The sequence below is a fragment of the Felis catus genome, chromosome D3 (genome assembly GCF_018350175.1).
Source record: "Felis catus isolate Fca126 chromosome D3, F.catus_Fca126_mat1.0, whole genome shotgun sequence".
NCBI lineage: Eukaryota > Metazoa > Chordata > Mammalia > Carnivora > Felidae > Felis > Felis catus.
The window spans coordinates 63,558,864-63,578,422 of record NC_058379.1 but is presented as its reverse complement, the minus strand read 5'-3'; the positions used below and the strand labels follow the sequence as shown (position 1 = coordinate 63,578,422).

The 19,559-nt window shown below is 36.9% G+C and overlaps 1 protein-coding gene across 10 annotated transcripts in view; it reads left to right on the top strand.

Moving 5' to 3' along the window:
• The window catches only part of RIT2 (Ras like without CAAX 2), a 446,014-nt gene that overhangs the window by 200,036 nt on the left and 226,419 nt on the right, over positions 1 to 19,559 (top strand). For all 10 annotated transcript variants that reach the window (XM_045042156.1, XM_045042157.1, XM_045042155.1 and 7 more), the window contains one exon: positions 98 to 171. In XM_045042156.1, coding sequence (XP_044898091.1) covers positions 98 to 171 — 74 coding nt within the window. The remainder of the gene's footprint in view (positions 1 to 97; positions 172 to 19,559) is intronic.

The following is a 19,559-nucleotide window of genomic DNA, read 5'->3' as shown; positions in this document are numbered from 1 at the left end:
TTAGTTAACCTATTTAGAAATTCTTGGTTATGAAATCTAAAACTCATGCCTTTCAGGTTAATATATTTGAGTATAAATTCTGTCTTGTGTTTTTCAGAAGACGCTTATAAGACCCAGGTTAGAATTGACAATGAGCCAGCTTATTTGGACATTTTGGACACTGCTGGTCAGGTAGGTAATTTTCATAGCTTTCTCTAATCTTTGAGTCCAGTTTAGGCTTTAATCTCAAATCCATTTATCACAAAGAAGAGTTTAACAGTTCAAACAGGACAAGAACAAATTCACAATAGTGATGGGGATTAAATAAGAAAAGAATTGGAAGGGAAATGTGACTCTTTGCCAACAGAATATTTCAACATTCCCATAATGTTTTAAATATAAAAATATAAATGTAGATGTAATATTGTCATCTAAGATGATAAAATTAGTTTATTCCTCAGATGTATGTAAAACTTGTCTTAGACCCTAATATGATGATAATTTTTATTAGAAAAATGTAGTGAGGTAAAAAAGGAAGATCTACTCAGGAAATATGCTCATGGAACCAAGGCTAGAGACAGGCAGAATGGGTGACATAAGCAAGATGCATCACAATCTAATGCATTAATTTACAAATGTATAGATAAGAACAAGGACAAAAACTTCTTTGGTTTAAAAGATACATAAGAAAACAGAAAGGTGGCAAATCAAACAATGATTAGAAAAAAAAATAAGCAAAATATAACCAACCCTCAAGTGGGCATACCTGTATTAATATCAGACAGAACAGATTTTATTGCAAAAAAGCATTAATAAGGTGTGAAAGTGTCCTTTTGTAATGGAAGAATAATCAAAGATAATTTCTGGTCTATATTCAAGACAAATGTGAATCCAAAACACATAAATCCAAAAGCATGTATAATGGGAAACTTTAATGCACCTCCGTGAGTACGTGCTATGTCAAAAAGTAGTGCAGTTGTAGATTTGAGAACTCATTTAGCTGAAACAGCATGTTGCAGTCGATGTGTGAGTAGGCATTCTTTTCACATAAGTTTTTACACATTTTATTGATGTCTAATACAATTGCACAAAATGTAGTCTGAGATTATTTGATATATATATAATTTTGCTTTGTGACTTAGAATGTGATAAACTTTTGGGATATGTTTAAGCTAGTGACTACCTCTCCAGTGGGAAGGGAAGAGTGACAAAGTGGACTTCAACTATTATATGTAATGAGCCATGTTTCATAGAGTTCTGATTAAATATAAGAGAATATTAATAGTTGAGAGCCTGGATCATAGGTTCACAGATCTTCATTATGTTATTTTCCTTTTGTACTTAAAGGATTTATATGTTTAAATGTTCTATTTCATCTCTTTGATATAACTATTTAAAAACACTACATTAACTGGTACATTGGTATATGCCCCTGGCAATACGTGGTCTGTTTCTATATTTATGAGATTTATTAAGACTATTCGAAGTCCATATATTAGCAAACTCATTTGTTCTGAGGGATATTAGGACAATGGGCTTATGGTAGAAGAGGAGGGCTGAAGCCATTGGGGCTATTTAGAGTGGGGAAATTATTTCAGTTACTTGAAAGAGCTGCATTATCCAAGGGAAAATATACTTCTTTTCAGGGGAACTTTAAGCCTAATTACAAGAAGATTGAGTAGATTAAATGTCATTCAATGTAATAAAGTATTTTTTAACATAATGTTATCAAGATCACTAGCATACAGTATATACAGTGTGCTCTTGGTTTGGGGGTAGATTCCCGTGATTCATCACTTACATACAACACCCAATTGTCATTGCAACAAGTGCCCTCCTCAATGCCCATCACCCATTTTCCCCTCTCCTCCACCACCCCCCCATCAACCTTCAGTTTGTTTTCTGTATTTAAGTGTCTCTTATGTTTACCTCCCTCCCTCTCTGTTTATAACTAGTTTTCCCCTTCCTTTTCCCCATGGTCTTCTGTTAAGTTTCTCAATTTCCACATATGAGTGAAAAAATAGGATATCTGTCTTTCCCTGACTGACTTATTTCACTTAGCATAATACCCTCCAGTTCCACCCACATTGCTGCAAATGGCAGGATTTCATTCTTAGTGCCAACTAATATTCCATTGTGTATATACACCACATCTTCTTTATCCACCCATCAGTTGATGAACGCTTGGGCTCTTTCCATAATGTGGCTATTGTTGAAAGTGCTGCTATAAACATTGCCCCTATGAATCAGCACTCCTGTATCCTTTGGATAAATTCCTAGTAGTGCTATTCCTGGGTCATAGGGTAGTTCTATTTTTAGTTTTTTGAGGAACCTCCATACTGTTTTCCAGAGTGGCTGCACCAGTTTGCATTCCCACCAACAGTGCAAGAGGGTTCCCATTTCTCCACATCCTTGTCAGCATCCAGTGTTTCCTGAGTTGTTAATTTTAACCACTCTGACTGGTGTGAGGTGGTATCTCAGTGTGGTTTTGATTTGTATTTCCCTGATGATAAATTATGTTGAGGATCTTTTCACGTGTTTATTGGCCATCTGGATGTATTCTTTGGCCATTTGGATGTATTCATGTCTTCTTCCCATTTCTTCACTGGATTATTTGTTTTTTGGGTTTTGAGTTTGGTGAGTTCTTTATAGATTTCGGATACTAACACTTTTTCAGATATGTCATTTGCAAATATCTTTTCCCATTCTGTTGGTTGCCATTTAGTTTTGATTGTTTCCTTTGCAGTGCAAAAGCCTTTTATCTTGATGAGGTCCCAATAGTTCATTTAATATAATAAAGTATTTGTAACAACTGAAAACCTCCTCTGACAACAACAACAACAACAAGCTTCTTGGGAAATAGCCAACCTACCTCACTGAAAATAGTCAACTAGAATTATGCTTTGGTAGAAAGTGAAACCCTTTGTATTTTTTTAAAGTTTTTTAATGTTTATTTATTTTTGACACAGAGAGAGAGAGAAAGAGAGACGGAGCATGAGCGGGGGAGGGGCAGAGAGATAGGGAGACTCAGAATCCGAAACAGGCTCCAGGCTCTGAGTGTCAGCACAGAGCCCGATGCTGGGCTCGAAATCAGACCGTGAAATCATAACCTCAGCCGAAGTCGGACGCTCAACCGACTGAGCCACCTAGGACCCCACCCTTTGTATTTTTAATAGTCAGTCTACAAGAATGTATGAACACTTACCTGGTCACATTTGGTATTAATGTAATCATGGATAACTAGATGTTTTTCCTCTCCATTGGTGTAGGGTTGGCCATATTACACTGCCCAGGTCAATGAATTGTCAGCAGATGAATCAACCTGCTAGTTCTTGGTTGAGGTCTTAGGAGGCACTAAGGGTGCTTCTGCTATGCATGAAGAGAAGGCATGAGGCAGGTAACCCTTGGTTACAGGAAAATGAGGGAAACACATGGAACAGACCTAGACTGAAATCAAAGACTAGAGCAAAGCCCAGCTCACTCACAATCTGACGCACATCTGTTCTAGCCACCACACAAACTGATGAACTAGAAAAAATCATGAATACTAGTAGCTTCAAGCTCCTAAGTTTAAGTAGCTTTGTCATGCAGCATTATTATGATAATAGCTGTCAGTGCAGCAAATTAAATGAGCCCTTATTAGTTCAATATGCCTAGAGATGGAGACTATTACTTGTTTGTAGATGAAGTGGTGAGTGCAGAGAGAGAAATCTACACATACTGACTCCAGTGCTTTGTAATGCTGAGAGTCTATACTCTGGAATCAATGAAAAACTTGTAAATAAACAATTTTAAAAATGTATATACCCTTATTTTTCTGAGCTCGCTTCAATTGCAGCCAATCATATTCAGAAATGCATCAGTCTCAAAAGACGATGACTTGTTGGCTTCCAAACTATTAATCTCTCACATGCAAGAGATAATCTATACAGTTGATTTAATGAGACTTAGGCCACATAGGGAACAGTAGAGAACACCACTGAAACACATTTAATAATACAATATTGTTTTCTTTTGTAAATATTCCTATTAAACATCTGTTGAAATTTATTACCGTTACAACAAACCCAGGAAATAGAAACGTTACTGTTGCCACGTAGAATTTGAGTAAAATAGTATACAAAGAAATGACTGTCCTTTTGGAGGCAATGTTGGTAGTAGGGCCAACTAAGTGTGTTTGAGCTGTACACATAGCCCTGCAGTACTTAAATAATTCCATGGAGGAATCATTGGCCATCACGAAACAGCATGTTGGAAAGGACTTTTACCTTAACCATTCTTCCAGTGCTTCAATTCTCAATGCTCCTGCCAAATGCTCATTAAGCTTATGTTTGACCAAGTCAGATGATTAGGTACTCTGTTTCTGGAAACAGACAAGAGCTTTTAGGAAACTTTAATTATTTGAAAGTATTTTCTTACAATGAGATTACATTTTCCTCTCCGTACTTTCTACCTATGGGTCTCAGATCCCTTGAAAAAAAAATTGTTACTCATTTTATAAATGAAAAATTTAAGTCTTACAGAGGTTAAATGACTTAACTAAAATAATAGAGCAAACCACTGAGCCAGCTATTACTAGATTCTATCTACACTCCTGTGCAAGCTATTTCTTACTTCACTCCTCTTATGGAATCCCTTTGTATGTATGAAGGTACTATCCTAGGTCAAGAAAATGCAGGATAGAATAGAATTTTGCTTGTGTTCTTAAAATGCTTAAGGTTTGGAGTAATTGGAGATGCTAAATTAAAAATTGCAACAAATTGTGATAAGCAGTATAGCGGAAGTGTAAAATTTTTGGTAATGAGTTATCTCTGATACCTAAATTATTCTTTGTTCTGACCTAAATATAAAAAAATCAATAAAAATAGACTTAAATAACAATATTTACATTAATTTAGATGAAACTCTAACAAAGTAAGTTCAGTTTAATTATAAATGTATTGAATTATTCTCCTCCTTATTAGAAATGATACAAATAATTGTCCTCCAAACACTTCAAATTATATATTTTTTGATGTGCTATATATCTAGTCACTGAAACTTCCTAGGAAGAGCAGAGAATTCCAATTTGGAATATGCAAGCTATGGTAAAGCCATAAGCAAGTCCAGTGAATAAATGTTACTTTATGGGGAAGGAGGAAGTTGGGAGAAGGTGCTTTAAATGAAAGTCCGTTGTTAAAAAGCAAGAATTCAGAGTGATGATAGTTTGCCATTGGCTGAGTTGCAGGGTTAGTAAATTTCTTCTAGAAGATTCAATGTATATATTTTCTTGTTGAGGCCTATAATTAATAATTCTTTCCTGTTGACACTTGTGTTGGGGTGTATAATGGACAGTTCTTCATGTAACTGATATGGTAACTTTTAGCCCTCTGACACTACGTTAGTGAGGATTCTCTTTAATTTTCACATTTCCTGCTTTGATCAAGACCTTTCTCTAGAAGCACCACTGATCAAAAGTCAGTTTTTCTACCACACTAGTGATTTTGTCCTTCAATGCCAGGAAGGACCTTTCCTGGTTGTCATGTTCTACATCAAAGGGCAAATACATAAGCAGTTGGAAACCACTTATGGCCACATTTGGGTGACTAGGTAGGTAAAGAGGGAAAACTCTCAGGCATTTTTCTTCTATAGTCCATATTTATCAAGATTGTAAACATTGAAGATCATCTCCTTATTAGGTACATCATTTTTACAAAGGTTTTACAGGCACCAAATACAAAACTTAAGAACAAAAGAAATACAATACAGAACAAAAGAAATAGCAAATCCAAATTGTCTGGTGGTTCTAAACTGGGACCATAGATCTGAAAGTAGCCAACTGAAAATATTTATTGACATTTGTTCCAACTTAAGGGAGAAAAATTCTCCTTATGGAGGCAAACATACAGTCATGTATGCCTTCTGGAAGTCCCAGTTTAAAGCAGGCACTTAAAACAAAATAGTAAATACTGCAAGAGCACACTGAAAGAATTAACCAAGTGCATTCGGAAAGATAGAGTGCAGGTATAAACATGAGGCAATAGCTAATGGACTCTTTACAAGAATGGCAAAACTTCAAGGATATATTAAACTAATATCTAAAAAATGCTTTTGGAGACAAATGTTATCCAATAATATAGCCTATAAGTTTGCAAATTCAGAGATCATAAAATTGAATAAAAATCCAGCCAGATAATAGTACATATGAAAGAGTTTTGTGAATTCTGAGCCTTGTAACCCTTCAGAAAAAGCAAGTAAAAAATTAAATTGTCACAAGGTCATGATGAGGCTTTCTGAAAGCTCATAATCGGGGGGAAAGTTTCCCCTTCCTCAAGGACTTGGGAAATGTGGACCAGGGCATTTTCTTTCCATAAAAGATATATTAGAAGAAAACAGTGAGGAAAAGGTCTGGTCTGGACATCTTGGAAAAGCTGTCTCTTCAGATGTTTTCTTCTTCAGTGCTGGGAAATGTTTATTTTCAGGTCACCAGATGGTGTGTAGGTCGAGTCAGAGTTTGGTGCTTTCTTTAGATGGGCCACATGAATCCAAGAGTCTATTCCTTGGAATTTGACAGTACAAGGATAAGTTAGCAATACCTGATAAGGGCATTTCTAGTGAAGTTGAAAGGAGTCTGTCTGGAGGTGTCTTTTTCAATAGACAAGATCTCCAAATTGCAAGGTATTATGCTTAAAGTCCTCCCCCAGGAGTGCACTGTGAAAAGATTGCCCTGCTAAAGCATGGTTATTCTTAACAGAAGCAATTAGACCTTTACAGTGTTTAAGTATATATCCTTTTATTAACTGTGGGTCAGAGAAGTCAGGGGCCATGTACATTGGACATCTTGTGACTATCTCAAAGTGTGAGAGTCTGAGTTTCAAAGAGAGTGACTCTGAGATTTAGAAGGACTAAAGGAAGTGCTTTGGGCCAAGGTATTTAGAGGAGCTCTACAGATTTTATCAGTGGAGTCTTAGTAGCATAAATAGTACATTTGACTCTGTGGATTGAGGATGATAAGCACAATGAAAGTGTTATAAAACCAGCCAACAGCACAGACTTGTCAAAGCACATGACCATTAAAATGGATTCCCTGATCACTATAAAGTTTAAAAGGGATTTCCCAAGTAGGGTTCATCTTTTCTAACAGAATTTCAGCCACAGAAGAAGCAGTGGCCTGTATATAAGGGAAATTTTCAGTCCAGTGAAAAATGCATATAAGCCATGACTAAAACCTATGAATAATCCATGAGATGGGGGGAAACTATCTAGCCCATTTGTTTGAGCAGGATTTCCTGCATTGTAATTTACACAGGTGGGACAACTGAGGTAGGGAATTTTTGTGGCCTTATTAATATTTTTATACCAATATTGGTTCATGAATTCTCTTAATGTATCAGTAGGCCAATGGTTTAATGACAATGGTATAGTGGTAAGTAGTGAGAATTTTGGAATTTCTCATAGTACCAAATTGCTACTTGGCCCAAACCAGAGTTCTCCCTTTTTTTTGAATGAGCACTTACTAGGTTGTCAATATTGTATTTCTTTCCTGGGTCCAATTTCTGAGTATCTTTGGGCAATTTTTCCAAATTATCATTTGGGAGAACATCTTTTTCAACCACAACTGAGTTTTGGCTATTAATTTCCTTGAAAGCAGTGTTTTTGGTAGAAATAATAGTGGTTAGGGTTAGGGTTTTCTTTGGTCTCCAGAGAGTTGAATTTGGAATGCCTAGGAACCTTAATAACCAGAGCATCCAGCAAAAGTATGGTATCTAGTAAATCTTGGATAAAGGATCCATTTTTAACTTTTCCACACTGGAGGTAAGAAAACATTAATATTTCCTAGCATCCCAAAGTCAGGAGCTATCCTAAAGGCATAGGGACTAGGGGTATAAATGTTTGCGGTTTTACAGTTGGTGAAGATACAAGGACGGTTAAAGGGTATCCCATGATTTCTTCAGTAGCCTTAACTAAAAGGGGAGTGGTAGGAATGGTTCTGAGGCAAGAGGGATATCCTTGGGCTACAGTACCCTATGGGTTAATAATGGTCTGTATGTTTTGGGGTGGGTATTCCAATGGCATTCATTCCCTTTCTTCACATACAAAGAGGAAAAGGGGAAATTGATAATTAGGATGTCTGAGGAAGCTTTATTAGACTTTAAAGTCCCAAAAGTTATATCTTCTGGATCCATATAATAGGATTAGGTATGTCATTTGTTTTAGTAAAGGATACAGAGGTTGAGCCGTAAGGGAGAAGCCGGGAATCTAATTTTGAAAGTAGCTAGCCACTCCAAGAAAACCTCATAATTGGCACTTACTTAGTTTTAGGTTTGGGGAAGTTCAGGATGCTATAAAGCCAACCTGGGTCCAAATGTAGTTCTTGTTCTGAGGTCAGGTTCCATAAGTATTGAATCTGAGTTTAGCAAACTGTAATTTTGGGGGTATCTCATGTCTCTTTAAGGCCAAAAATTATAATAGATAGATGCTGCCTGTCATTGAAGAGGTTTCAGAAGACAGAGAGAATAAAATCATCTACTTACTGTAACAAAATAGAGTGTGCAGAAAACTTATCATCCAAATCAGCTTTTAAGGTGTGTGAAAAGTAAGGAGACTCTAAAATTCTGGGGCATTACTATCCAAGTGCATTTCTGTTCTTTCCAAGTGAAGCAAAAAGATAGTGGCTATCTTTATCAACCTGAATAATAAAATTCACTGTATAAGTCAATTACATGAAAATTCGCTTTTAGTGGAAATGGATTCTGGTAGCAAATGGGGAGGGGGTGTTAGGTAGGAACAACAAGGTGCCAAGGGATAACAACATTAGTTATTTCTTGGTGGTCCTGGACAAATCTTCATCCATCGCTGTTGGGTTTTCTTGTAAGTAAAAGAATGGGTATTATAGCCACTAGTGCAGGGGATAATGAGCTCCTGCACCTTGTAATCTTCTATTATGGGCTTGATGCCTTGAAGAGTTTCTTTATTTATGGGGTATTTATTAATTCTGGAAAGAGGGTTTTGAGGGGCCTATCTGAATCTTGATGGAAGGTACACCATGGATTCTGCCAATATCAGTTAAAGATCTTGCCCATATAGAGGATGATAGCTGAACCAATAAGGACACATGATTAGTATCCCAAGACTCAGCTAAAGTGTTGTCAAATTGAGCAAGTAAAAGATGTTGAAAGGTCATTTAATTCACCTGGTTGGTTTGATTACTATTGTCAAATTCTAGAATTATTTCCTCCTTTTGAGAGAAAGGAATTCTAGCATATTTTTCTAAGAACTCTCTACCCCCCAAGGTAGAGGGGTAGAGGAACTAAGGACAAAGGAGTGTTTATCTCTCAAAGGGCCTAGGTGATGGACATAGGTTCAGAGACAGGAACCTGTTGAGATTGACTAGATACCCCCATTATTGAAACTCTATTAGTACTCCTAGGCAGGAGTTACTTTTAAACAGTGGGGTTCAGCCCTGAGAATGTAGCTCTGGTGTCAGTAAAGACAGAAATTCTTTTCTGGAGAGTGGTTTCTTTGATCCAATTAAGAGGGAGGATTGGGAAGAGCCCCTGTAGTTCCTCAGAACCCCTTATTGAGACTTAGGGGGCATAAGAAAGGCTGGCTAGAAGGCTGAAGGTGCCTGAATCACTTAAGATGGTAGCAATCTTTTTTTCTAACATCCTGGCTCTTGGCAATAACAGTAGAAGCAAGGAGGTTTTTCGTTTTGTGTAGGGGCCTTCATTTGCCAAAGTTGAAAATTAAGAATTTTAGAGGTGTCTCTCTCAGGTGACTTACCTAGGGTTCAAGTGAGCTGGTTTGCCAAGTTAACTAAGTATGGAGTGGACATAGTTTTCCATTCCATTCTGGTCCCTTACCTAAAAAATATCATGGTTCAGCCCATTAACAAAGTTAAATACTACTTGAGTGGATTCAACGTCTAAGAAAGACCAGAATTATTGTTAAAGATAATTTAATGTTGATTATAATAGTAATAAGCAGGTTCATGAGGATTTTGTGTGCAAGTCTGAATTTTGTTTTAATCAATTTAGGAAAGGCTACTGTAATTGCTCAGTGGAGATACCCAGGGAGTGTTCTAGCATTTTGTCAAAAATTAGGGGTCAGTTTCTCTAAATTCCTCTAAAACATTTCAAAATGTTACTATCAGAGGTGTGTGGGTGGCTCAGTTGGTTAAGCATCTGACTCTTGGTTTTGGCTCAGGTCATGGTCTCACAGGTTGTGATTTCAAGCCCCACTATCCATACTGAGCCTCCTTGGGATTCTCTTTCTTCTTCTCTCTCTGTCCCTTGCTCCCATCTCTCCAAATAAATAAACTTTAAAAAAATGTTCCCATCAGGCTACTTTCACCAATGTTTGGCCAACTTAGATGTAAATCCGAGAAATCAAGTTGGTAAGTTTGAATAATTATGACAAATTCTTAGCAAACCTATGGGAACCTCCTAAGTCATTTTAGGAAATTCTGCATGGCTAACAATTCAGCTTTAGTCCAAGGAACAGAATAAATTTGGGGTTTATTTGAATCATCAGAAGACTTAACTTTAACGGGGCAGGTTTTAATATGTTGGGGAGGAAGGAGGCGAAGGGGAAGAGATTCAGACAATAAGGGAAGTTTGGCAAGAGAATGAGAATGGTGAAACAGCTATAGAGGAGGTGGACCCAGTGTAGACAGGGAGGATAATGTCATGGAAGGTGGGTCCTCAGCAAAAGGTGGCTGCCATGTGTTCTGAGACAAGGAAGATGGGGAAGAAAAAAGCCTCAGAACCCTTTTTGTTGTTCTTGAATTGTTTGCTTCCCTCAGTCTAGCAACTGGATTTTTCACAGGGCAATTTTCACAGGGCTGATGATGTTTGGAAGTTTCAAAATACCAATCAAAATAAACATCCAATCCACTGACAATTTAGAGCCATGCTGTCCAACTCAGTTTTGAGAAAGGTAATCTTGGGCAGATCAAAAGTTCTCCATAATAGCAATTGATGTTCTAAGTTACTTTTGGTTGGGTTGGTCCATTTAGTGAGAAATGCAGATAAAGGGGCACCTGAATGTGTCAGTTGGGTAAATGTCTGAGTCTTGATTTGTGTTCAGGTCATCATCTCATGGTTCCTGAGATTGAGCCCCATGTCAGGCTCTGTGCTGACAGCATGGAGCCTGCTTGGGATTCTCTCTCTCTCTCTCTCTCTCTCTCTCTCTCTCTCTCTCTCTCAATCCCTCCCTCCCTCTGTTCCTCCTCCTCCTCCTCCTCCTCCTCCTCCTCCTCTTCTTCTTCTTCTTCTTCTTCTTCTTCTTCTTCTTCTTCTTCTTCTTCTTCTGTCTCTCTCCTCCCTCTCCTCTCCTCCCTCTCTCTCCTGTCTCTCTCTCTCTCCTCTCTCTCTCTCCTGTCTCTCTCTCTCTCCTGTCTCTCTCTCCTGTCTCTCTCTCTCTCCTGTCTCTCTCTCTCTCTCTCCTGTCTCTCTCTTCTGTCTCTCTCTCTTCTGTCTCTCTCTCTTCTGTCTCTCTTATGTCTCTCTCCTCTGTCTCTCCCTCTCCTCTGTCTCTCCCTCTCCTCTGTCTCTCCCTCTCCTCTGTCTCTGTCTCTGTCTCTCTCCTGTCTCTGTCTCTCTCCTCTGTCCCTCTTCTCTCTCTCAAAAATAAACAAATTTAAAAAACAGAAATGCATATTAAAAGGAAATGCCTATAATATTTAAACAAAAACCTGGTTAGGGTCCAAGAATGGGGGAGGCAGCACACTGAAAGCGTTTTGATGATTGGGATCATATTTCTTAGAGGGTTTCTCTAGAGAGAAAGAGAGAGAAAGAGAAATCCTAAACTGCACGGTTTCAACAGGACAAGCCCAGCCCCAAAGGAATTGAACAAAAGACCAGCATAGTTCCAACAGGAAAGATCTAGTCCCAAACAGGAGTCAGGACCAAAGGCAAAAGGAGTATTCTCAGAAAAGATAAAGCCTTAAAACATATCCTGACTAACATCTGGAGAGCTCAAAACACAGAGTGGAGCTCAAAATCCAGGAGAAAACTTAACTTCAAACTGCAGGGTTGGTAAGAAACCAGGGAGTTCAATCACCTCTGTGGGTACCAGCACCTGTTTGCTAACTAGTTTCAGTTATTGGGGGTCATCTCTGGATACCACTTATCATCAAATAACATTTACCTTCAAAATAAAAAAAAAGTTATTTTACCATCAGAGATGAATTTTTTCAGTAATAGCAGATAATAGCAGTCAGGATATGCAAGCTATGGCAAAACCATAGACAAGTCCAACAAATGTTATTTTTATGGAGAAGGATGAAGCTGAGAGGGATTGTTTTGAATGCAAATTGATTGCAGAAAGGCAAGAGTTCAGGGTGATGATGGTTTCTCATGGGCTGAGTTGCAGAGATGGTTGATTTCTCCTGGAAGATTCAATGTACATCTTCCCCTATTGAGGCCTATAATTGACAATTCTTTCCTGTTGATGATTCTTCCATTGGGGTCTAGAATTGGCAATTCTTCATGTAATTGACATCGGTGGTATGACATCCCCTTCTAGCTTCCTGACTGCACTTGAGTAAAGTTTCCCTTTAATTTTTATGTAAACTAGAAATAAAACTTTATCTTAAGGGCTTGCCATAATAGTCAGAAATATATGAAGAAAAAGTAAAAGAAAAAATTTTAAATACATTCAAAAATATAGACAGAAGAAAAAATATAGGCAGAGATTAAAATACAAACTGATATTAACAGTATCAGCATTAAGAGAATAGTTCAGTTCTAAATATGACAAAAGAGAGCATGTTTACAACCAGACTTGTGTCCTGAATTGATAAATCTCGATCATACACTTTGATTTTTGGGAAAACAGGCTTATGTCATGGTGAATGATTATGTTGGCTCTGAGACAATTCACTATTAACAGTACTACAAACAGGATGGTCCTAAATCCTAATTTTCCAAGGGCATTCCTAGTTAGTACTTGGTATAGATGAATCAATGCTTGTTAATTTTTTTTTTAGCATTGCTATTCCTTCAAAAATGCTCTGTTTGGATTATAATTTATATATTCATCCGAACTATAAACTATTAGCTTTCTTCTCCAGTAAAGTGGCTCTAAAAGGTGACTGTAAAACACCTGTAGGGAGGTAGGTGGAGGATGGGACAAATAGGGGATGGGGATTAAAGACTACATTTACCATGATGGGGGCGGGGGAGGGTGAGGGGGAAGAAAAAAAAAAAAACACTTGTGATTTAAAGCAAAGCCAGGAAAGCAAACCACTAAGCAAATAAGCCCAGAAACCAGAAAAAAAAAAAAAAAAAAAAAACCCATGACTTGTAATAGCCAAACCAAATGTCAAAAGAAAAAAAAATCCATGGAATAAATTTCCTATATTCTTTAAGAACTTTCTCATAATGAAAGAGACTCTCAGGTCCTCAGTCTCTGTCATTTTGATATTGGAGTCAGATATAATACATGCTGGTTCCTTTTTCCTGAAGAAGTTTTAGAAGCAAAATTTCAGAAGTGGGTTTCTGTAAGTAAATATTTTTATAGTTGAAAAAGAAAAACTGACAACCTATAATTTAGGAGCAAGATAAAATTTTTATTTTATTTTATTATTTTATTTTATTTTATTTTATTTTATTTTATTTTATTTTATTTTATTTTATTTTATTTCAGAGAGAGAGAGAGTGTGCAAGTGGGGGGGAGGGGCAGAGGCAGAGAGAGAATCTCAAGCAGGCTCCCCATTCAGTGCAGAGCCCAATGCAGGGCTCAATCTCATGACCGTGGGATCATGACCCCAGCCAAAATGAAGAGCCAGAAGCTCAACCAGCTGAGCCACTCAGTGCCCCAAGAGAAAATTATTTTAAAACACAAGATGAAATGCAGTAGTTTAGAAGTATGTAAATCTGGGACAAACATTTCTAAAGCCAGATACAATGATATTCATAAATAACATTATTAAACTATCAAAAATTGTAAGTTATATTTTGGATTTTCTGCTAGTACAATATAAAAACAAACTTCTACAGGATGACCATTAAAAATTGGTTTTCGTGTTTATTTTGAAGAGAGAGAGGGCTCATGCATGCAAGTAGGGGAGGGGCAGAGAGAGAGGAAGAGAGAGAATCCCAAGCAGGCTTCATGCTCTCTGTGCAGAGTCCACCATGGAGCTCTATCTCACAAACTGTGAGATCATGACCTGAGCCAAAATCAAGAGTCAGACACTTAACAGACTGAAGCATCCAAGTACCCCAAGATGATAATTTTTAGATGTTCTAAATATAAATTTCTATTAACTTCAGGAGGTGAGGGGTGGGGGAGGAAATCGCTAGACAGTGAATTGTATAAAAATACAAAGAAGACACAGAGGCCCATAACCATGTCCTTAGTAATTTAGTGTATGTACAATGCAACAATAAGATGATATCTGTATATATCTATCTATGCACATATCTCATTCTCAACATGATTAGTTGGGCATCCATAGGTTTACACTGGATTAATCATTTTATAAGGACAAAAGAAGCAAAATCACTATAGTCTCTGGCCTTGAAAAGCTTGCACTTTTATTTTTGCATATGTTTAAGAAAGAATCTAGATTCAGAACTGAGGGAAGCGATGTGAAATTTATTGCTGTGTCTTAATCATATTACCTCTTTAGCTTTCTCTTATAAACATTGAGTGTTCCTTATTAAACCATGTTTTAAGCATCTAATTACTCACCAATGTGATATGTGGAACGTTAAGATTTATATTTATCATTTATATTTTTAGCTGAAACTTGGCAGCCCAAACCTGCCATATTAAAAAAAAATTATATACACTTAGCCTAAATGTACCAAGTAAAATGACTACTAAGACACTTTAAATATACTTTTGATCAAAAATAACTGAAAAACGGGCTGTCATTCAATGAACTCATCATTCAAAGTATTTCCTTTAGTATTCCACTTTTGTGGTGGACAGTGCAGGGCTTTGCATCCTATAATTACTGCTGGACTACTCTGCAAACAACTTACACAAAGAAAAGTCCTTAGTAGAATCTCTACTCAATTCCTAAATGTTTTTTCTTAATACCCATGTAAATGACAATAATTATGAACATGTAAAATTAGAAGGGGGTTTAGAAGTCACATGTCTTCCTCTGTTTATAAATAAAAATTCTGGGGCTCAGAAGAGCTAATTGGCTTATCCAAGGTCACATGGCTTTTAAATGCCTATATTAGAGTGAATGTCATGCTATGTCCATAAGTCATTCCTAAAATCGTGCAGTGATGCATTACCTCCTCTAAAAGCCATTTCTGTGGACAGTATTGAACTATTCATGACTGCTTGCTATTAGTGTATCACTTTTTTGACAGTACTAATGATACTTTGATTAAAAGAATCTTAGTTGAAAACCCCCAGTACAGGAAACTGACAAGAACAATGAATCAAACTCGCGATGGTAACACCAAAGAAGAATCTAAAGAAAAAGAATGCCATCAGTACAGGAGTTTGTTTGCCACCATGTTTTACCCCTTTATATATTCTATAACATTTTGCATAAAGAGCTTATCTTCCCTACTTCTAAATGTCAAGGGGATTTGTAGTTTTTTTTTTCCTTGAGTTACATTGTCATGTTGATCCATTAGGAAAAGATTTGAGTGATAAATTAATAACAATATTGCATCCATTTGGCATCTCTCTGAATGATCAAATTAGCAAGAATAATAAGGTCAGCCCATACCACTTGTTAGGACTCCTGTACAGCTATATCCTGAAGGAAGAACCCAATTATGAATAAGTACTCCATAGAGGCACCTGGGTGGCTTAGTTGGTTAAGCTTCTGACTTCAGCTTAGGTCATGATCTTGAGATCTGTGAGTTCAAACCTCTGTGCTAACAGCTCAGAGCCTGGAAACTGCTTCAGATTCTGCGTGTGTGTCTCTCTCTGACCTACCCCACCCTGACGCTCTGTTTCTCTCTCTCTCTCTCTCTCTCTCTCTCTCTCTCTCTCTCTCTCTCAGTAAACATGTTTAAAAAAAAATAAGTACTCTATAAAAGTGAATGAAACATTTGGGCATATGACCTATATATTCCCTATATCTAACATGAGTGGGATATGTAGAATTAAACAAACATTATCTCTGAATCACTCTCTTCTCATTCTTAAAACAGATTAAATGTTACTTAAAACATTTGTGTTCTATCATTCTATCGTTCTTAAAACTGTTTCGTTCATTCAACAGTGAATTATTATGTACCAAACACTGCTTATGTTCTGTCAACAGCTAGTAGCTATGACAGATTCGAACAAGTTTCAAAAATGTCTCCTGTCTTTAAGAAATTGGGAATTTAGTATAGTAGAGGCAAGAGATACCTGGTTTGTTAACAGAAAATGTCACTAATGTGTCATAAAGGTACCTCTCAAATTAAAGAATGAAAATGAACTAGTTTTGCTCACACAAAAGGATAAGCAGAGAAAGATAACACAGGAGGGCTTTTTCCAATTAATGGTTAATTTCACTGAAAGATATATTTATACATAAAACTTCTAACAACTGAGTTTGTTAAAAACAAGTGGGTGATAATGCCTATCATCACAGGCATTCTAAGGAATAGATCATTTTGATGATAAAACCAAAGGTATTACAAGTTTTTTTATTTGATTTCTCTTTTTCTTCAGGAATATAGCAAGATTATGATAAACATTTTTTTTTCTGTGTTCTTTTGGGGGAGAATAGAGTGAGATATTCTGGATGTGTTGGGGCATCGTGTATAATTGAGAAAGCTACAAGGGGTAAAGAGATGAATTAGAGGAAAGTTGGGAAAACTGACCTCCATGCTTGGGAAACAATATAACAGGGAAGACAGAATTTGGGATAAGGAGGAACAATAGCTTTATTTCTTTGCCAGGCAAAGGAGGTTGTAGCAGGCTATGACCTTCAAAAACTGTTAAGCCTGCCAGGGGTAAGGGGCTAGGGAGTTTTGTAGGGATATACAGGCTCTAGCCAGTTTCAGCAGTAATTGTGTGTGTGTGCTCCTGATTTGTCATTTTCAGGGTGGTACTGGGGTCCTGAAACAAAACGTTGAGGAGGGGAGATTTGCGGAAGAGAGGAGAAAAGTTGCTTTAAAATCAAGCTTAACTGAAGCATTAGTGCAGCCATTTTGATTTTTGTTAACCTTTATGCTTTTAAGCAGTTTCAAAAGGAAATAGAAAATAGAGTTCTTACAACTAAATCCAGACTTTAAAGGAAAAAGTTTGATGTTACTTTGTAGATCCTCTTTCTATACTTGATGCCCAGGTTGGCACATTGGGACCATAGAACAAGGGGAAGAAAACTTATTCAGAAATAAGGACATGAATTTGGCTGCCATGACTATGGACACTGAGTATGGTAAACAGAATACTGTAGAAAATCACTTAGGAAATACTAGCAGTCTGTACATACATCATAGTTAACATATCAAAATTAGTGTCTGGTGTCTCATTAGGTTTTGGTTTTGGTGTTTTGGTGTTTTCTTTTGTTGGTTCAAAACTCCTGGTGAACTTATTTTCTGTTAAACTATTCTTATGCCTAAGAATCCTTAAAAGCCCTGGAAAATAAATGTGTTGCATTTCATATGAAATTCAGAAACAGATGGAGTTTGGGGAAACCAAACTTCTCCATTAGAAATCAATTCTGCAATTAGGCAGTAGAGCTGCTGAAATGCTCTGTCATTCAAGGAACTTGGGTTATTCATAGTAGCAACTATTGTAAATAGCGTGCTGATTTTGGCTTCAACAAGTAACTGGAGACAAACTGTGACCAAAAGAATTAGAAAATATATTGCCCCAGAACCATGAAGTACCTTCAAAGTAAGAAACTTCTAATCAATAGAATTTGATGAGGAGCCACTTATAGAATTGTCCTGGAGACTCTTTAAGTTTATCTGTATTCCCAAATCCTCTAATTTCTGAATTCTTTTTAATACAAATGAAAATAATGAACACCTCATTCAGTGATTACTCAAAGTTATAGGGGGTCTCAGACTGGCGGTTTGAAACTAAATGATGAGTCCACCCGCTAAGTATCTTTAGTATCACTAAAAAATCAAAAGACATGTTTTTCCTGCCAGCCTCCTAAACCAAAAAATGTGCACCCTACTTTCATCTTTGAAGCAAAGCTTTCAACTCCCAAAGGCTCTTCAGATAAATATACTTTCATACCTAAACATAATACTTGTGTGAGTTGCTCTGACAGTTATCTAGGTTCTTGTAGCTTATTATCCAAAAGTGCTGTTCTCTCACCCTGAATCAATTCAAGTTTCAAATGAAAGCTAAAATATCTAATGGAAATTCAAAATGCATTTTTATCAGTAATATTTTTAATGGCTCGTAAGCTGAGTCCCTCAAACGATAGAAATAGTTTTAAAACCATTTTAAATGGGTTCCTCTTCCCACTTTTTTTCCCTCCCAACTATAATACAGGAAAGCCTCATTACGATAAAATGCTATTACATTTCTTTGCAAATGTTCAACTTTGATTTCAAAACCAAGTTGCTGTTCTGGGAAAGCCAAGATGCTTCCTGTACAATGACTATTTTATTTGAGGCAGGTCTCTTGTATAAATAAGGTATAGGTCTGCCGTTATAGCTACCCGTGTTCCTAAACTTTTTCTCTCCTTTAGTCTCATGCCTAAAAAATAAAATAAAATAAAAAAGAATACTGAGTTATAGAGCAATAAAAAATAGACATGAAGTGAGATAGTTGTTTTTATCTAATCAACTACAAAGAGCTAAATTCAGTCAAACATCTTCTCATTTAACTATAGAAAGTCAATGAAACTAATACATTTACAGGAAGTTTGGTGCCAGTGCTGTGGACTACCATCTCTCCCCTCTGAGAGAATACTGTATTAGTTAGGGTTTTCCTGAGAAACAGAACGAATAGAATATTAATATTGATATGGATAAGAGGAACTTTATTATGGTAATTTGCTCACACAGTTATGGAAGCCAAGAAATTCACAATATGCTTTCTTCGGGCTGGAGAATCCAGAAAGTCTATGGTGTAAATTCAAATCTGAAGGTCTGAGAACTGAGGTCCTGATGGTGTAAATTCCAATATGAGCCCAAAAGCCCAAGAACCAAGATCTGCAGTATCTGAGAGCAGAAGATGAATGTCTCAGCTCAAGCAGAGTGAATTCATCCTTTTTCTACTTTTTTGCTCTATTTGGACCCTCAACAGGTTGATGAAGTCAACCACATTGGGGAATGCCATCTGCTTTACTCAATTCAGCAATTCAAATGCTAATCTTCCTGGAGACACCCTTAAAATTAGACCCAGAAATAAAGTTTTATCAGGTGTCTGGGTAACCCTTAGCTCCATCAAGTTGACACCTAAAATTAACCATCATGAATACCATTTGTGGAAGCTCTTCCATTAATTGGAATCAAAATATCAGATGACTTCATTCTAGTACTTGTGGTAGTTAGAGAAGAATTTATTGCTGCTTTCACTTTGTGGTTCTGGTAAAATCATAGGAAATATAGCCTTAATAGTGATATAAGTGGTGGCTCCAGGAATATGCTTAAAAAACTTACTGGGGGTCAAATCACTCATGTGGTCAAATATCTTTACACTAGATTGTGATGATGCTAACT